This window comes from Myxine glutinosa, chromosome 13, assembly GCF_964187855.1.
Source record: "Myxine glutinosa chromosome 13, kmMyxGlut1.1, whole genome shotgun sequence".
Taxonomy (NCBI): domain Eukaryota; kingdom Metazoa; phylum Chordata; class Myxini; order Myxiniformes; family Myxinidae; genus Myxine; species Myxine glutinosa.
The window spans coordinates 54,037,453-54,055,980 of NC_136273.1; the positions used below are offsets into that span (position 1 = coordinate 54,037,453).

The window sequence follows — 18,528 nt, forward strand, 5'->3', positions numbered from 1 at the left end:
AAAAAAAAGAAGCTAGGGAGGCGTTGATTGGTGCACGTATGTAGGCGATCCTAATGCGCACGCGTGAATTTTTTCCCACCTGCAGAAGCTGTCATTCGACGGAAGACCGCCGATGAGTGAGGACATGTAAGTGAGCGCCGTCGGATTTTCGTTTTTGACAAAATGACGGAAAAACTTGAACAACGCTACTGCATCAAATTTTGTGTAAAGCTTGGCGATTCCCAAGTGGAAACGATCCACAAGATTCAACACCGTTCATTCCATTATGAAGGAGGATTTGGGCTTCAGGAGAATCTCAGCGAAGTTCGTACCAAAGCTGCTAACGATTGAGCAGAAGCAACTCCGTTTGGAGATCGCACAGGACATGCTGGAGACTGTGAACAGCGATCCCAGCTTCCTCAACACAGTGATCACTGGCGATGAGTCCTGGGTTTATGGGTACGACCCAGAAACCAAGTTGCAGTCATCACAATGGAAGCATCCAACATCCCCGAGGCCAAAAAAAGCAAGGCAGGTCCGCAGCAATGTCAAAGTCATGCTGACCGTCTTCTTCGACTCCAGAGAAGACATCATGCGGAATGCAACGGACCAGCTGCGCGCCATCCCAAAAGAGGCGTTCCAGCGCTGCTTCCGACAGTGGCAGAACCGTTGGGAGAAGTGTGTGGCAGCCCAAGGGGACTACTTTGAACGAGGTTATTATAAAAAAAAAATTATCTGGATGCGAGTATCTTTTATGAACAAAGGTCGGATACTTTTTGAACACACTACGTATATATATATATATTATATATATATATATATATATATATATATATATATATATATATATATATATATATATATATATATATATATATATATATATATATATATATATATATATGCTCCACCTACGGCACGCCCCGCCCACTGTTCTTTCTCCCTTTGCCATCCCCGCCTTTTCATTGCAATTCTTGCTCCACCAATGCCTTCCCCCACCTGGTCACACACCTTTTAACGCTCTCTCTCAGAAACATACACAGATGGAGCATTTTATTGGCAATTACAATTTCAAGTTGTAAATAAAAAAAAAGAAATGTAGTGGATTTCTGCCAAAGCCATAATTTTCTTTGAAAATCCCTTTCCCTTGGAATTAAAATGTACGGATGTACAAATTCATTAACGATCCACGATCATTTCATGATACAGACACCCAAATCCATGTTCAATTGCCCAAGCATTCCAAGACTCTTTTTGTGTTGCCCAAGCTATCGGTACAACCCTTCCCCCAGATGACCATCTATCCAAACGACCAGTTATTATTGAAGAACAATAGGTCGCGCATCACCTGGCGATGCACGGCACCTGGAGGAGCCGACGTGAATGCGCTGTCAGTATGCCTGCAGATCGCGCCCCCAAACAAGGAGGCCCTGAAGGTGGCCAACACGTAAGCCTTGGTGTTTGGAACACAAAACATTTGGGATGGAAGTTGTCTTTGCTTATACCATGTCACTGCCACATCACTTTTATTATTGTTATTATTTAATTGTGGCTCATCACCTTGTTTCTTATTTAATAATGTCTGGTAGCTGTTATTACTATTAGTATTTAACAATGAGGAAACTTGATCCAGCTACTTTTGGTAGCTTGCGGCTAGTTGCAGCTACAGCTGGGTCCAGGTGATACATAGGGGCTCAATATTGCCACGTCTGGCTCAAACTGGTGCATCACATCCCAATGCAGCCATGGCCAGAACAGGCAGTCCATCATGGCTCCAGGACTAGACAGGACTAGACATTGTCTAATCAGATTTATCATGGAATAGAGTGGCCTGTGAGTAGCTCAGCCTGATGCAAGAGAAGGTGGAATTGTTTTAGCCTCAGTGTCTTTCATCACATTGAAATCTGATCCTGCACACCGAGTAGGTTACAATTATGTCTATACTCTAACTTTCAATGAATCTTTTAGTTTGTTGGACATATTTAAATAAAATTTATATTTAAACAAAACAAACAAAATTCTTAAAATTTCAGGTCAATTGGATGAAAATTGACAATTTTATGCAAGCTTGACCTTTGAGCTTTTGATGTAAAAAAACAAACAAAAAAACAATCGACTCCTGCCTTTTGATTGGTGACCCAATTCAGTGACCCGATATGCAAATTCTTAAAATTTCAGGCAAATGGGGTGAAAATTGGTGATTTTATGCAACCTCGTCCTTTGACCTTTTGATCTAAAAAATAAAAGAAAAATAAATCAGCTTCTAGCTTTTGATTGGTAAACTAATTCAGTGACCCAGTATGCGAATTCTTAAAATTACAGGTCAATCGGATGAAAATTGATGATTTTATGTGACGCTGACCATTGACCTTTGGTAAAATTATTAATTTGCTCCAAAATTATTAATTATTAATTTGCCTTTTCCGTATTATCATAAAAAAGCTTTGGTGAAAATTTGATGACAAAACTCAAATGGTAAAAATGTTACGGCCTGGACGCGCGCACGCACGCACGCACGCACGCACACACACACACACACTACCTACAAAAGCTTGGGACAGGCTAATAAATACATAAAATTTCAACAATACCAAGTTATATAGAATCCCTCGAATAATGGTGTTAATGTCGCTCAGCCAAGACACCAAAATATAAAAGCCGGCTGCCTTAGCACAGGTTTGTGTACAACCTGTGCTTCATTTTGTCTGATGCACCCTGCATACCCACACAGTATCGAGATGATGCAGGAGCAGAACTTTTCTCTGTGCCAGAACATGATCATTCGGCTACGCTGCTCAATGATGTGGCAGTGTCTCCTCCGTGACATTGAAATTATCACGTCATGGACTGTGTCAAAGGTAATATCACACTTGTACAAGCAGGTTGTACGTACACCATTCAAAATCTCAGAACATCCCTTTTATACGATTCATTTGACTTGTATATGATTCAAACGATTATATGTTCAATACTGTGCCACACCGGTATAATGTACAACATTTGAAACGAAGATGATAAACACTGAAAAGCAATTTTTACAAGTGATCTTTCCACCCATACCGTTTGCAGTGCCCTTCCCAGACTGAGTTCGACCAGATTGTCAGCGAGTTTGAATCCAACTACAAGGAGTTTATCCGACTGACACAAGACACAGAGTATCTTTCTCCTGAAGAGCTGTCTCGGCTGAAGAAAGATTACAATGCCTGCATCAAGAAACGAGATTACATCATCAAAACAATTGCCACAACTGGAACCACCGTACCTCCAAACAACGGTTCTTACCGCAAAACACCAACAAAAACAGCAGTACACAAGGATGCCTCAATGCTTACCTGAATTGTATTCTTCTAATTGTAAAAGGACCAGAATTTTATTCTAATCGGTGGCATAATGGTGAGAACTTCCTCTCTGAGTCTGGTAGGTTAGTGGATCAAACCCTAGCCGAGCCATACGAAAAACCTTTTAAAAATATGACAGATTGCTAAAGGTATGGCACAGAAGTAGCAACTTGTGTCAAGTGACATCACAGCTGTGCAAAGCAAAGTGTGTCAAGCACGGCAGCAAACAGTGCGTCATGTGTTGTACGACAGCGTGGTGCGATGACGTTTCTGTTGAACTAAATGTCTAAGAACCTGAATTTTAAGGAGATTGGCAGTTCAAATTAAATGCCAATGCCAGTAAGTGCAAATGATGTGCTTTGTATGAGAACCAATTTGCACTCCATTCAAATTTATTTCTGCCCAATTTCAGATTCTGAACCGCCGACATCAAGCCCGAAGCCTGACCCTCAATACGGCACTCTTAACCTGCCGTGTCTTGACCCTCTTGAACAACAGATGATGATGGTTGTGAAGACGCCATTGCAGAGTGCACGGCCATTGGCACACAGCGAGGAGCGTCTGGCACAGCTCTCAGTACGTGGGCAATATTCAAGTTTTGTGCTACATTTGTGCTTTGGGGGATGGAGAAGGGGTAGGGGTTATATATTGTTAACGATGTGTTGAGATTTAATTTTAATACTCAAAATCAGTATTCATGCATTTTGAAGAAACATGGGGAATTGGTAGAAATGAAAATAAACAAGAAAGTCATTAAACAAAATGCAATGCAGAATTTGGTGAGCCATATGAAGAGATCCCAAAAAACCTTCATGCAGTGCCTTCAGAAAGTATTCACACCCCTTGACATTTTTCACATTTTTTGTGTTACAGCCTGAATTTAAAATGGACTAAATTGAGATTTTTTCAATCATCTACATAAAATACCCCATAATGTCAAAGTGGAATCTTTTTTTTTTAGAATTATTTTACAAAATAATAAAAAATGAAATCCCTAAATATCTAATTTACATAAGTATTCAACCCCTGAGTAACTAATTTGTAGAAGCCCCGTTGGCAGTGATTACAGCATTGAGTCTTCTTGGGTATGTCTGTATCAGTTTTGCACATCTGGATTTGGGGAGTTTCTCCCATTCTTCCTTGCAGATTTGCTCAAGCCCTGTGAAGTTGTATGGGGAGTGTCGGTGAACAACAAACTTGATGTTTTCCACAAATTTTCAATGGGATTAAAGTCTGGGCTTTGACAGGACCACTGAAGGACCTTCAGGTTCTTGTCCTGAAGCTATTCCAGTGTTGCTTTGGCTGTATACTTGAGGTCATTGTCCTTTTAGAACATAAATAATCACCACAGTTTAAGGTCTTTTGCACTCTGAAGCAGGTTATCCTCAAGGATTTGTCTGTATTTGGCTCCATTCATTGTTCCTTCTATCCTAACAAGTCTCCCGGTCCCTGCCGCTGAAAAGCATCCCCATATCATGATGCTGCCACCACCATGCTTTATGGTAGGGATGGTGTTAGATGGGTGATGAGTTATGTCAGTTTCCACCAGAAGTCGCACTTTTCATTCAGGCCAAAGGGTTCAATTTTCGTCTCATCAGACCACGTAATCTTTTACCTCATGCTCTCAGAGTGTTTCGGTTGCTTTTTTTTTCTTTGCTTTTTTTTTTCAAACAAACTCCAGGTGTGCTGTCCTGTTCCTTTTTCTCAGAAATGGATTCCCTCTGGCCACTCCCCCATAAAGCCTAAATATGTGAAGTGCTGCAGAAACTGTTGTCCTTATGACAGGTTCGCCCATCTCGGCCAAGGAACTCTGTTGTTCTGTCAGTGTGGTCATTGGGTTCTTTGTCACTTCCCTGACCAATGTCCTTCTTGCCCAGTTGCTCAGTTTGGTTGGACATCCAGCTCAAGGAAGAGTCTGGGTCATTCCATATCCTTTCCATTTCCCAATGTTGGAGCTCACTGTGCTCTTGAGAACTTTCAACCCTTTAAAAATGGTTTTATACCCTTCCCCAGCTCTATGCCTCCTCACAATTCTATCTCAGAGTTCTACGGACAGTTCCTTGGACTTCATGGTAGAGTTTCTGCTCTGACATGCACTGTCAACTGTGGGACCTTATATAGAAAGGTGTGTTTCTTTCCAAATAATGTCCAATCAATTCAATTGACTGAAGGTGGACTCCAACCAAGTTGTAGAGACATCTCAAGGATGATCAAAGGTAATTGGATGCATCTGCGCTCAATTTGGAGTGTCAAAGCAAAGGGTTGAATAATTATTGACTCAAGCCATTTAAACTTTTCATTTTTAATCATTTGTAAAAAATTCTGTAAAAAATATTTAACTTTGACATTATCTGGATCAGTGACAAAAAGGAAATCTTAAATGAATCCATTTTAAATTCAGGCTGTAACACAACAAAATGTAAAAAAGTCAAGGGGTGTGAATACGTTTTGAAGGCACTGTACTTGTACACATTATCATAAATCCATACAAAACTTTGTGTAAACTTTGTACGCAGTACGGTTATGTAGACGATGTTTGCAGTATGGATGTATAGATGATGTTTGTAGTACAGAAATATATATAGATGATGTTTGCAGTAGTTTCAGCTTTCTAGGCAAAATCCTCTTGGAGTAGTACATCATATATATACATACATACATACATACATACATACAATTGCTCCATCATATATAGACTAGAAGCAGCTGCTGGGAGCTGCCAGGGGGTCATGTTATTATCTTTATGATTACTAGGACGTGCCCGTACGTGGCGTACCCGTAACCGTACCGTACCCGGAACCGTACCAGTACCGTACCCGTACCCGTGACGTGCCCGTAATGAATATGTACAAAATATAAATATGTATGTACTACAATCGATCGTACCTTACAACAATCAACACAGATTGCAACATCAAATAAATGAATACGCTCTCAAATGTGCCGTCCGAGGCAGCGTCTGCTCACCACGTTCAGCGTCACTATGACTATCCGTAAGTCCGGAAGTGACGTCCTCATTTGACTGTCCGGAAGGTCGCAAATCGCAGTTACGATGAATCGCAAATTAGTTTTAATTAGTTTTAAAACATAGTTTAACGGCAACATAGTTTTCCAACGTGAAATAAATGAATACGCTCTCAAATGTGCCGTCCGAGGCAGAGTCTGTTCGCCACGTTCGGCACACGTGATAGCTCGCTGCTCTCTGATTGGTTGAATCGTTTTTTGGACATAGCTCGGTAACTACTTGTCCGATTAATATGAAACCTTGAAAAGGCACATCCTCGGGTCCCCAGCAATATACCTGGCAAGTTTAAAGTATATCGGACCCGTGGTTGTCGAGAAACAGCGGTCACAGACATACAAACATACAAACATACAAACATACAAACATACACACAGAGATTACTGGAATTATAGATAGATTAGTACCATAGCAGATTACTCACCTAACAGGCGATCTTCTTCCAAGCATGCAACACGTTCTCCTGACATGCCCCTTTATTTGGGCAGTGTATAGGCAGCATATCGCTGCCTTGATTGCTCCCGAAAATAAAATGAACCCAGGTTACGTTTATGAAGCGGAAACATGCATACTGCTTATGTGCATATATAATACATTGTCGTAACATAGCTCGTATAATTCCAATTTGCACCTACCCTCCCGCCAAAGGAACAACATGTCAAGATGGGAAAAAATTCTTTTTTTCAAAACTTGATGGAATCAAACGAAACCTGCACATCCACATCCTCACAGTGCCCTCATTAATCCCTGAAAGTTTCAGCTTCCTAGATCAAATCCTCTCAGAGGAGTAGATGGTACATACATACATACATGCATACATACATGCAGTCGTGGCCAAAAATATTGGCACCCTTGCACTTTTTCAAATAATGCACCATTTCTTCCAGAAAATTGTAGAAATGTTAAAATATTTTGGTATCCACAGATGTATTTCTTTGGTTTTCAGTGGAGCAAAACAAAAAAGCTGAAAAAATTACTAAATCTTAGCTTATTCCACACAGAAATCCTAACATGGCCCAGACAATATTATTGTCACCTTTTAGAAGTTAGAAATAATTCGATTTCAAGCAGGTGATTCTCGTTTACTTTGGAATTGGTGAGTTGCAGTTGCCTGCAATATAAAAATCACTCATTCAACCAGTTTGAAGGGAGAAAAGGCGTAACTCTGCTGTTTTGTGTCACTGTGTGTACCGCAATGAGCATGGAGAAAAGAAAGAAAACCAGAGAATTGTCTGAGGAGGTCAGACACAAGATTGTAGCCAAGCATGGACAATCTCAAGGCTACAATTCCATCTCCAGAGACCTTGATGTTCCTGTGTCCACCGTACGCAATGTTATCAGGAAGGTTAAGGCCCATGGCACTGCAGCCAAACTCCCTGGACATGGCTGCAACAGAAAACTTGATCGAAGATTGCAGTGAAGGATTATTCTGATGGTGGAGAAAGCACCTCGATCAACTGCTAAACAGATTCAAGCTGACCTTCAGACACAAGGTACGACAGCTTCAACTCACACCATCCGTCGCCAACTAAAAGAAACGGGGTTCTGTGGTAGGAGACCCAGGAGGACCCCATTGCTGAGAAAGCCCGACTGGAGTTTGTCAAAACACACCTGAACAAGCCAAAATCCTTCTGGGAGAAGGTCATGTGGACAGATAAGACCAAATTAGAGCTTTTTTGTAAAGCACATCATCTCTATGTTTGCAGAAAACAAAATGAAGCCTTCAAAGAAAAGAACACCTTCCCTACAGTCAAACATGGAGGAGGTTCAACGATGTTTTGGGGTTGCTGTGTTGCCTCTTTGGGGTGCCTTGAATGTGTTCATGGCATCATGAAATGAGGAGATTACCAAGGTATTTTGGAGCGCAATGTTGAACCCAGTGTGAGAAAGCTGGGTCTCTGTCGTAGGTCATAGGTGTTGCAGCACGACAATGACCCCAAACACTTCAAAAAGCACCCAGGAAGGTTCAAGACAAAACGATGGACTGTTCTGAAGTGGTCAGCAATGAGTCCAGATGTAAATCCCATTGAACACCTGTGGGGAGATCTGAAAACAGCAGCTGGGAGAAAGAACCCTTCAAATCTGAGAGGAGTGGAGCAGTTTGCACAAGAAGAATGGGCCAAACTGCCAGTGGAGAGGTGTAGGAAGCTCATTCATGGCTATAGGAAGCGCTTGACTGCACTTATTTTGTCCAAAATCTGTGCTACCAAATATTAAGTCTCGGGTGTCAATAATTTTGTCAATGCCATTTCTTTTGATTTTCTGATTTAAAAGGATGTATTAAGTTCTGAATCAAAAACAAAGGTTCTGTAATATTAACAGTGAAATATACAGTAGAATTGGAGACCAAATACTTTTGTTAATTTAAACTTATTTTTCGAGAAGATTGTGAGTTATTTGAAAAAGGTGTAAGGGTGCCAATGTTTTGGCCACGACTGTACATGCAAACAAACATACACTTGCTCCATTATATACAAATGTAGTCCGTATTACAAACGTCCCCCCTCCCCAATCACCGTTTTGTGAATTCAGTACTGTACTTCATGGAATCTGATATGGTTACTTCTTAGTTAGCTTGAAAGCCTTTGATAACTCCATGTACACTAAAGGTAAGACTTTAAAACATTACCCAATGGAGAAAGATGATTAACTGAAATTGCTCCAGTGATAACGTTCAGGTTGCCACCACAATGATGTGCATTACATAATCCTTTCCTATTTCCCTCTGAAAACACCATCTAATACTACTCCATTAACCTCTCGACCTCCCCTGATCCCGACAGCAAATCATTCGGCAGTGCAGCCTCACCGGTGCTGATTTGGAGGCAGCAGGCCAGGAGAAGAACTTATCCATTACTCAGAGAACCTGCGTAGGGAACATGTCCACAAGGCTGCAAACATTACAAGATAATACGGACAGAAGCTTAAGACAGTGAGCAACACAACTTCATTCAAATTGAGTTTATGACAAAAAAACGTTTTTTTTTTAATGAAAGCTCAGAGTATGTATACAAGTTCTGATGGGTGAATTCAGGGAAGGTTTAAATCTGGGTCTAGTAGGTACGGACAAATATACACACCACAAGGCTAAATGCATGACTGCAGAGTAGGTAATGAAGCAAAAATTCCAATCTCACCTCATTAATACAGCTGATGATCATCTTCATTGCCAGCTTGAAGTTGGTAAAGGCCGAGATCCAAACATGGCTTTATTGAACTGAATGAAGAAGTGCTGAAACAAACGAAACAAAAGCACGAAACAACAAAACAAATTGTAAGAGCAAGATGAGTTATAACCTAGAAACAAGAAACATGATATAACAAGCACTCATTGAATATATAGGAAGGGTTTGTAGAGATGTACCAAATTCACTACACAGGTTTAATTACTTGGGGCAACCTGTCTCTATTACCCCCCCAGCTCTGTCTATGCTCTGCCCCCAAATATTCCTACAGGTCGCACAAGATCTCCCTGCAACCCTCTTATGGTTAAACTGCCAAAATCAAGACTCTCTGCTCACCTTCACTCCTTCATTCCTCTTTTTTCCCGCCTCTGGAACAAACTCCCTCACTCTCTTCAATCTCACTCCTCCCTCCAGGTCTTTAAAACAGCTGTTCACCACCATCTCTTATCTTCCCACATACAAAACCTTGATCTTTTCTACCCCCGTTAATTCACCCCAGATCCACTTTTTTGAAATACCGACTTCTTTCCTGGGCATGTGTTTTATACCTCTCGCATGTGTTTTATACCTCTCCCACCGCCCTCCTCCTTCCCATGCCTCCTCCCCCCAAGCCCTTTCCCTCCCACAGATCTCCCGATGTCCCTGCTCTCAAATGTTGTACTTGTGTGCTCCCTCCTCTTCCCGTGCTTTTGTTTCGTTTGTCCCTTGTACTTGTGTTCTTCCCCCTCTCCCCATCTTGTGTCCCGCTCCCTTTATCTTTTGTCTTATGTGTCAGTGTGCCTTTTTGTCCCCCGTCGCACCGCGGAGCGAAAGGGGGACTATGGTTTTCCCCTCCGTCCGTGTGTCTGTGCGTGCATCCGTCCGTGCATGCGTGCGAACGTGCATGCGTGCGTAAGCGAAGGACCGAATTCTAATTTGGTGTGTGGGTGCAACCCACGTCAAAATCCAAGATGGCCGCCGCCATGTATGTCTGACGCCATGTATGTCTGAACCTTGTGAGCGAAATATCGTGCAAAATAAACGAACTACTAACTTCTAATCTGGTGTGTGTGTGTATCTACGTATAAGGAAGAACGCTGTTGAAAATTGGGTCGCCACGTCAAAATCCAAGATGGCCGTCACCATATATATGTCTGAACCTTGTGAGCGAAATATCGTGAAAAATAAACGAACTACTAACTTCTAATCTGGTGTGTGTGTGTATCTACGCATAAGGAAGAACGCTATTGAAAAATTGGGTTGCCACGTCAAAATCCAAGATGGCCGCCTTGCGTCTTCCACTTTGTCAACTCACATCACTTCAACGGGGACCTAGGCATAACGCTTTTTGTTATTAATGTTAGCTCTTACACTAGCCTCAACCTTGTATACAAAAAAATAAAAATAAAACCGGCCACCAATGAGCCTGAATGGGACGCGCATGGTCTCATTAATGAGGACTATGTCTTGTGGGAAAAGCTCGAACCTGAACGAGCAGAACAAACTTCGATCAGGAACCATTCAGATACACAATTGAAGCTTTTGGCATAAGGTCATACACACTTTTACAAAAAGGGCAAATGCCAAACATATGCATGGAAGAGGTTTTGAATTCCCGTCATCCATATGCCTTTGTGATTGGGGCAGACCAATCAAACATCGTTATCTTTGCAATAAAACAAAAGCAAAATGCTGAAATCGTCAACTCAACCTAAAACTACTGTCAAGATGAATGAATTGAAAAGGTGTTCACGTTCCATTTTTTTTACCCAACCTGTGTGTCTTTGTAACGTGCTCTGCATCACAGTCAAGACCATTGCTCACCAGAGAGAGATTCCATCATGGCGCCTAGCATGGACTTGTTTCGAATAAAAAAGTTTGTCCTCATCAAGGTGCATTCGTGGCTTACCAGTGTGGCGGACACAAAAGCCCACTGGCGTGGTGACATCATTCCACGCACGAAGTGGGCGGTGGCCACGCCCGAGGGGTAGGCGTGGCCTCATGATATACACCGGGCGACCAGCCCGGAGGAGTTCAGTGTTACAGTGTAGTCTTACAATAAAGACATTTATATGTTACCGCTTGTCCGCTTCCTCCTTGCTCACAAGCAGCGCGCGTAACGCCGCGCTTTACTGGTGACCCTCGACGTTGGATCTGCCGGAGCGATCCTTCCACACGCGACGCCATCGCCATGGCCGCCTTCGTCAAACTTCCGGAATTTTGGGAGGCTCAGGCCGAAGTCTGGTTCGTCCAGGCCGAAGCCCAATTTCAGCTTCGGCGCCTCACCAACGACGACCTGCGCTACTGCCATGTCGTCGCCTCCCTCGGGCCCGGCACGGCCGCTCGAGTTGTGTCCGTCCTTCGCCACCCACCGGACGGCCACAAGTACGAGGCACTCAAGCGGCTACTCCTAGCCACGTTCGGCCTCACGGACGACGCACGGGCCGATCGCCTCCTGGATCTCCCCGAGCTCGGTGAGACGCGCCCGTCGGTCCGAATGGACCATATGCTGTCACTGTTGGGCGACGAAGCCCCCGGTTCGCTATTCCGGGCGCTTTTCCGTCGCCAACTTCCAGCGCAGGTTCGCCTCGCGTTGGCCGGGACCGGGCTAACGGAACCCCGAGCATTGGCGGCCGAGGCGGACAAGTACTTCGCCGCTTCGGACACGCGGGCGAGCGTTGGCGTGGCCGTCACGGCCTTCGACGCTGATGTTCCACAGCATCATCTTCTACAGCACGCTGATGTTCCACAGCATCATCTTCTACAGCACGCTGATGTTCCACAGCATCATCTTCTACAGCACGCTGATGTTCCACAGCATCATCTTCTACAGCACGCTGTGGTTCAGCAGCATGCTGATACGCACCTCGTGAACGCCGCCACGCCCCGCCCACCGCCGCGGCGAAAACCACCACCGCGGGGAAACCCGTCGACTCCACCGGCCTGGCGGAGCCAGCCGCGCTCCTCCAGCTCCACCACCTGGTGCTGGTTCCACGCCAAGTTCGGCCACGAAGCTCGGCGGTGTCATCCGCCGTGCTCCTTCAACGGGTCGGGAAACGCCCGGGCCGGCGCTCAATTGTGGCGATGAGCGCCGGCCGTTCGAGCAGCCTGCTGTTCATAACGGACACCTTCTCCGGGCGCCGTTACCTGTGCGACACGGGAGCACAGGTGAGTGTCATTCCCGCCGGCACGTCAGACAAGCACGCCGCGGGTGGGGGCCCCGCGCTGCTTGCCGCGAACGGGACGCCCATCCGTACGTACGGAAAACGCTGCCTCTCTCTGCGGTTTGGAGGGCAGGTTTTCCGATGGACGTTCGTCACCGCCGACGTGCCCATGGCACTGCTTGGCGCGGACTTCCTGTGCGCTAATGGGCTCCTGGTCGACGTCAAGCGCAGACGGCTTGGCCAGGCCGAGACGTTCAGCTCGCTCGCATGTGCGTTGCCCAGCTCAACGAGCGGCTTGCCAAGCGGCTTGCCGAACGATTCGGTTCCGGCCACGTTGGTCTGTACGCTTCCGGCAGCGGACGCATTCACCCGCCTCCTCGCCGGCTTCCTGGCCCTCACGCGGCCCACCTTCTCGGCGGGGGCCGTCAAGCACGGGGTGGCCCATCACATCCCCACCGTCGGGCCACCGGTCTACGCCCGGGCACGCCGCCTCGAGCCGACGAAGCTGGCGGTGGCAAAAGCGGAGTTCGCTACCCTGGAGCGACTCGGCATCGTTCGGCGCTCAGAGAGCGCTTGGGCGTCGCCGCTGCACATTGTGCCGAAGCCCGGCGGGGGATGGCGACCGTGCGGGGACTATCGCCGTCTCAATGACGCCACGACTCCCGACCGCTACCCCGTCCCCCACATTCAGGACTTTTCCGCCCGTTTGGCGGGCAGGTCCTTCTTCTCGAAGGTGGACCTCATACGCGGCTACCATCAGGTCCCCGTCAGGCCGGAGGACGTCCCGAAGACGGCGGTCATCACGCCATTCAGACTCTTCGAGTTCCTGCGCATGCCCTTCGGTCTGAAGAATGCGGCTCAGGCGTTCCAGCGACTGATGGACAGCGTCCTGCGCGACTTGGATTTTGTCTACGTCTACCTGGACGATATCCTCGTCGCCAGCGCGTCCCGCGAAGAGCACCTACGCCACCTCCGCACGCTCTTCGAACGCCTGGGCCAGCATGGCCTGATTGTGAACCCCGCAAAGTGCCGGTTCGGCGCCGCCACAATCGATTTTCTGGGGCACCGTGTCACCAGGCACGGAGCCGTCCCCCTGCCGGCCAAGGTGGAGGCGGTGAAGGGGTTTCCGCGCCCCCGCACGATCAGAGGGCTGCAGGAGTTCCTGGGCATGGTGAACTTTTACCATCGGTTCCTGCCCCGTATCGCCCAGCTCCTGCGCCCCCTGCACGAAGCTCTCTGAGGTAAGCCGGGCAAAGGCGACGTTACCTGGACCGAGCAGATGGACACGGCGTTCACGGGCGCGAAGCTCGCTTTGGCTAACGCCACCATGCTCGCGCACCCGGCGCCCGATGCACCGATCGCCCTCACCACCGATGCCTTGGACTACGCGGTGGGCGCGGTGCACGAGCAATGGGTGCGTGGAGCTTGGCAACCGCTGGCGTTCTTTAGCCGGCAGCTTCGCCCGCCCGAACGCCATTACAGTACCTTCGACCGCGAGTTGCTCGGACTTCACTTGGCGGTCAGGCACTTCCGCCATCTGCTCGAGGGCCGGGCGTTCACTGCCTTCGTCGACCACAAGCTGCTGATCTTCGCGATGGGCAAGGTCACCGAGCAGTGGTCGGCCCGGCAGCAGCGTCACCTCTCGGCCGTGTCCGAGTACACGACGGACATCCAGCACGTCGCGGGGAAGGACAACCCGGTTGCGGATTGCCTTTCCCGGGCCGTCGCCCACGCAGTCCACCTCGGCATCGACTATGCCCGGATGGCAGCGGACCAGGCCGCTGACCCCGACGTCCAGGCCTTGCGGACCGCCGTCACGGGCCTCCGCGTCACCGAGGTGCCGTTCGACGGCGCGGGCGCGGCCCTCTTGTGCGACGTCTCCCTCGGGCGTCCTCGCCCCATTGTGCCCGCGGGCTGGCAGCGCCAGGTGTTTGACGCCATCCACGGCCTGTCCCACCCGGGCGCGAGGGCCTCCCAAAGGCTGATCGCCGACAAGTTCGTCTGGCATGGCCTCCGGAAGGCCGTCCGTGGCTGGGCCAGGACGTGCCTCGCGTGCCAGCGCGCCAAGGTGCACCGGCACACCCAGGCCCCGTTGGCCCCGTTCACGGTGCCGGAACGCCGGTTTGACCACGTCCACGTGGACCTGGTGGGACCTCTGCCCCCCTCGCGGGGTTTCACCTACGTCCTCACCATGGTGGACCGCACCACCCGGTGGCCGGAGGCCGTGCCCTTGGTGTCGACAACGGCGGCCGATGTCGCGCAGGCTTTCATCGCCACCTGGGTCGCCCGGTTCGGCGCCCCCTCAGACATCTCATCCGACCGCGGCCCCCAGTTCACCTCGGAGCTCTGGGGGGCGGTTGCGCAGGGGCTCGGGGTCCGGCTGCACCGAACCACGGCCTACCACCCCCAGGCTAACGGCCTGTGTGAGCGATTTCACCGCTCATTGAAGGCCGCGCTCCGGGCCACCCTCCGCGACGGCGGCTGGGTCGACAGGCTCCCCTGGGTCCTGCTGGGCCTCCGGACGGCGCCCAAGGAGGACCTGCGCGCATCCGCGGCGGAGTTGGTCTTCGGGCAACCGCTGCGGGTGCCGGGCGAGTTCCTCCCCGACTCCACGGCACCATGGTCCGCGGCACAGCAGCGCTCCGCTCTGCAAGAGACCGCCCAGAGGTTCGCCCCGGTGCCAACGGCATGCCACGGGCACCCACCGACGCACGTCGCCCCGGAGCTTCGCACGGCGGAGTACGTCTTCGTCCGCCACGATGCCCATCGGACACCACTGCGGCCCCCGTACGACGGGCCTTTCCGCGTGCTGGAGACCGGGGCGAAGCACTTCACCCTGGACATCGGCGGTACTCCTGACCGCGTTTCGGTAGACCGCCTCAAGCCGGCCCACCTCGATGTGGACCATCCACCGCCAGTGGCCCGACCCCCACGTCGGGGCCGCCCTCCTGCGGGCGGACCCCCGGCACCGCCCAGCCCCGCCGCCACGGCGCCCCCCGGTCCTGCACCCATCCCAGGGGCAGCCAGGGGCATCCCACCTGGTATCCCTGCACCCCGGACGCCGCCGATCGCCAGGGGGCGCTTCGGCCGGGTCATTCGTCTGCCCCGCAAACTGGCCCTCCAGGTGCGCGGGAATTCTGGGGGGGGCGCGTGTGGCGGACACAAAAGCCCACTGGCGTGGTGACATCATTCCACGCACGAAGTGGGCGGTGGCCACGCCCGAGGGGTAGGCGTGGCCTCATGATATACACCGGGCGATCAGCCCGGAGGAGTTCAGTGTTACAGTGTAGTCTTACAATAAAGACATTTATATGTTACCGCTTGTCCGCTTCCTCCTTGCTCACAAGCAGCGCGCGTAACGCCGCGCTTTACCAGCGTCATTTCTCTTCACGAATCAGTGTAATGGCGGATTAACCAATCGACTTCCTGGGGGATTATTGTATTGATCAGGGATGAATAGCCTCACTGTTTCCACTAACTTGCCATTCACAATCTGGAGTTTGTGCTCTCTGTAGCCCTTGTTGCTCAGATGTTAGTATCCTGGAACCATGAAGGCTTTTCCAGATGCCATTCATGAAATTAGAGTGCGGGTATGTATTTATAAGGAAATGCTTCTCAACACTGTTGATAGATGGACAGGATGAAATGTCCAGGACAGGACAGGACAGGATTGGACAGGATGAAAGGGTACATTCTCCAAACGTTTTACTCCAGTTTACATCTTGAGTCCAGTTACCCCCAACCTATCCATCTTATGCTCGCCCTGCAGCATGAAGGTCATCGATAGTGCAGTGAACAGCTTTCTGGACGTGGAAGCTCTCACGAAGGCGTACGAGCTAAAGTTGGCTCGTGGAGAGCTGGTGGTGACCAGTGCTGAGAGTGTGCATGCTCACACTCAACTTCTAAAGGTCTGAACGTAACCTCAGCACTACACCTTCCTAACCCAACATGCATTCCAACTTTTTTTTTTCATCTGCACCTTTGATTTATGCTACTTTTACAACCTAAGCTACCTTTACATTTTTATATTGGGCTTTGCTGCTTCAGGACCCCGATCAAGAATGTCATTCTTCTGAAGTGCCAGTTCCATACTGATCTTCTTTCTCTCCTTCATCTTTACAATCCTAACCCTTGTATTAAACATCCTTTAACTAGCAATGGCACCTGGAAATGGACCAGCGAGGGCGAGCGATACGGACCATGCGTGAACAATGGCAGAAAGCATGGCAGGCTGACGAAGAGCTCGTGAGGGCCATGAATCTGCATTACCCTGATGTACAGAATTATGGGCAGCAAGCTCAGAAGCTTGAGCAACGTTGGGATGCCATGCAGCAACATATAAGCACCAGGTATGTGAGAGTCTCAAAACAGGTGAGTATGTTACTTGTGTCGGGGAAGAAGAAAACCCTCAAGATTCAAAACAAACAGAATCTACCTGGATGGGAATTACCTTGAGTTGATTGATGCCAATTTAGAATCGAACAATTTATATCAGTAAAAAAAAAAAAAAGATTTCAAGAGAAAGATATAAATTGTTTCCTGTAGAGGTCACAAGGTATTTTTATTTGTTTTAAATACCATCAGGGACATCTTTTTTTTTTTTTTTTTTTTTTTTGGATACAAGATCGAGGCTCGTGAAAGAGCTAACATTAATCACACAAAAAGACAAACCGACACATAAAACATATAACATCGGGAGCGGTAGACAAGATAGGGAGAGAGGGGGAAGGACACAAACACAACATTTGAGAGCAGGGACCGAGAGACATGGAGACATCGAGAGATCTGAGAGAGGGCGAGGGCTTTGGGGGGGGGGGGCATGGGAAGGGGGCGGTGGGAGAGGTATAAAACATATGGACACTGCCAGGACTTCCAGGAAAGAAGTTGGAATTTCAAACAAGGTGGATCTGGGGTGAATTAGCGGGGGTAGAAAAGATCAAGGTTTTGGATGGGGGAAGATAAGAGATGGTGGTGAACAGCTGTTTTAAAGACCTGGAGGGAGGAGTGGGATTGAAGGGAGTGAGGGAGTTTGTTCCAGAGGCGGGAGAAAAGAGGAATGAAAGCGTGAAGGTGAGCAGAGAGCCGAGATTTCGGCAGTTTAACCATCAGAGGGTTGCTGGCAGATCTTGTGCGACCTGTAGGAATATTTGGGGGACAGAGCACAGAGAGAGCTGGGGGTGCAAGGCCGGAGAGGAGTCGGTAGAAGACAGAAAGACCACCTACCTGCCTGCGGTGAGTGAGTGAAAGGACCTCAGAGATAGCTTCATCGCGGGAGATTCCAATAATTCTGAAAGCTTTGGTTTCAACAGCGTGAAGCCGAGCTAGGTGTGAGGCAGGAGCACCGGCCCATAGGGGAGAACAGTATTCCATTGAGCTGCGGATGAAAGCCTTGTATGTGGTGAGGAGCTCATGTGCCGAGGAAGGACTTCGCACGACGGAGGATGCCCAGTCGGCGACTGGCTTTGGAGGCCAGCTTGGAAATGTGGTTTTCCCAAGAAAGATCATGGCAGATAATGAGACCCAAAAGCTTGAGCGACAGAACTTCTTGAAGAGGATTGTTGAGAAAGTAGATGGGAGGGTTGTCCAGTCGATCTTTTCGGAGAGACATAGTAAGAGTGTGAGATTTGTCAGGATTGAAAGACATGTTCCACTTGTTTGACCAGTCTGTGATTTTGTGCAAGTCTTCAGAGAGTGAGGAGGCTGCAGACTGCCGATCTGAGGGAAGAGGAATGGAGCGGCAGAGAGTGGAGTCATTAGCAAAGAGATAGAGAGGATTTTCAAGAGAGTCAGAGAGATCATTGATGAAGACCAGAAAAAGCACGGGGCCCAGAACACTGCCTTGGGGAACTCCAGCCTGAACA

At 48.5% G+C, this 18,528-nt stretch overlaps 1 protein-coding gene across 1 annotated transcript in view; it reads left to right on the forward strand.

Annotated features, from left to right (window-relative positions):
• Positions 1-18,528, forward strand: part of LOC137438947 (desmoplakin) — a 68,352-nt gene that overhangs the window by 35,285 nt on the left and 14,539 nt on the right. The window contains exons 12-18 of the mRNA XM_068134441.2: positions 1,272-1,426; positions 2,711-2,837; positions 3,049-3,253; positions 3,730-3,893; positions 9,123-9,271; positions 16,437-16,575; positions 16,823-17,016. Of these exons, the coding sequence (XP_067990542.2) occupies positions 1,272-1,426; positions 2,711-2,837; positions 3,049-3,253; positions 3,730-3,893; positions 9,123-9,271; positions 16,437-16,575; positions 16,823-17,016 (1,133 nt within the window). The remainder of the gene's footprint in view (positions 1-1,271; positions 1,427-2,710; positions 2,838-3,048; positions 3,254-3,729; positions 3,894-9,122; positions 9,272-16,436; positions 16,576-16,822; positions 17,017-18,528) is intronic.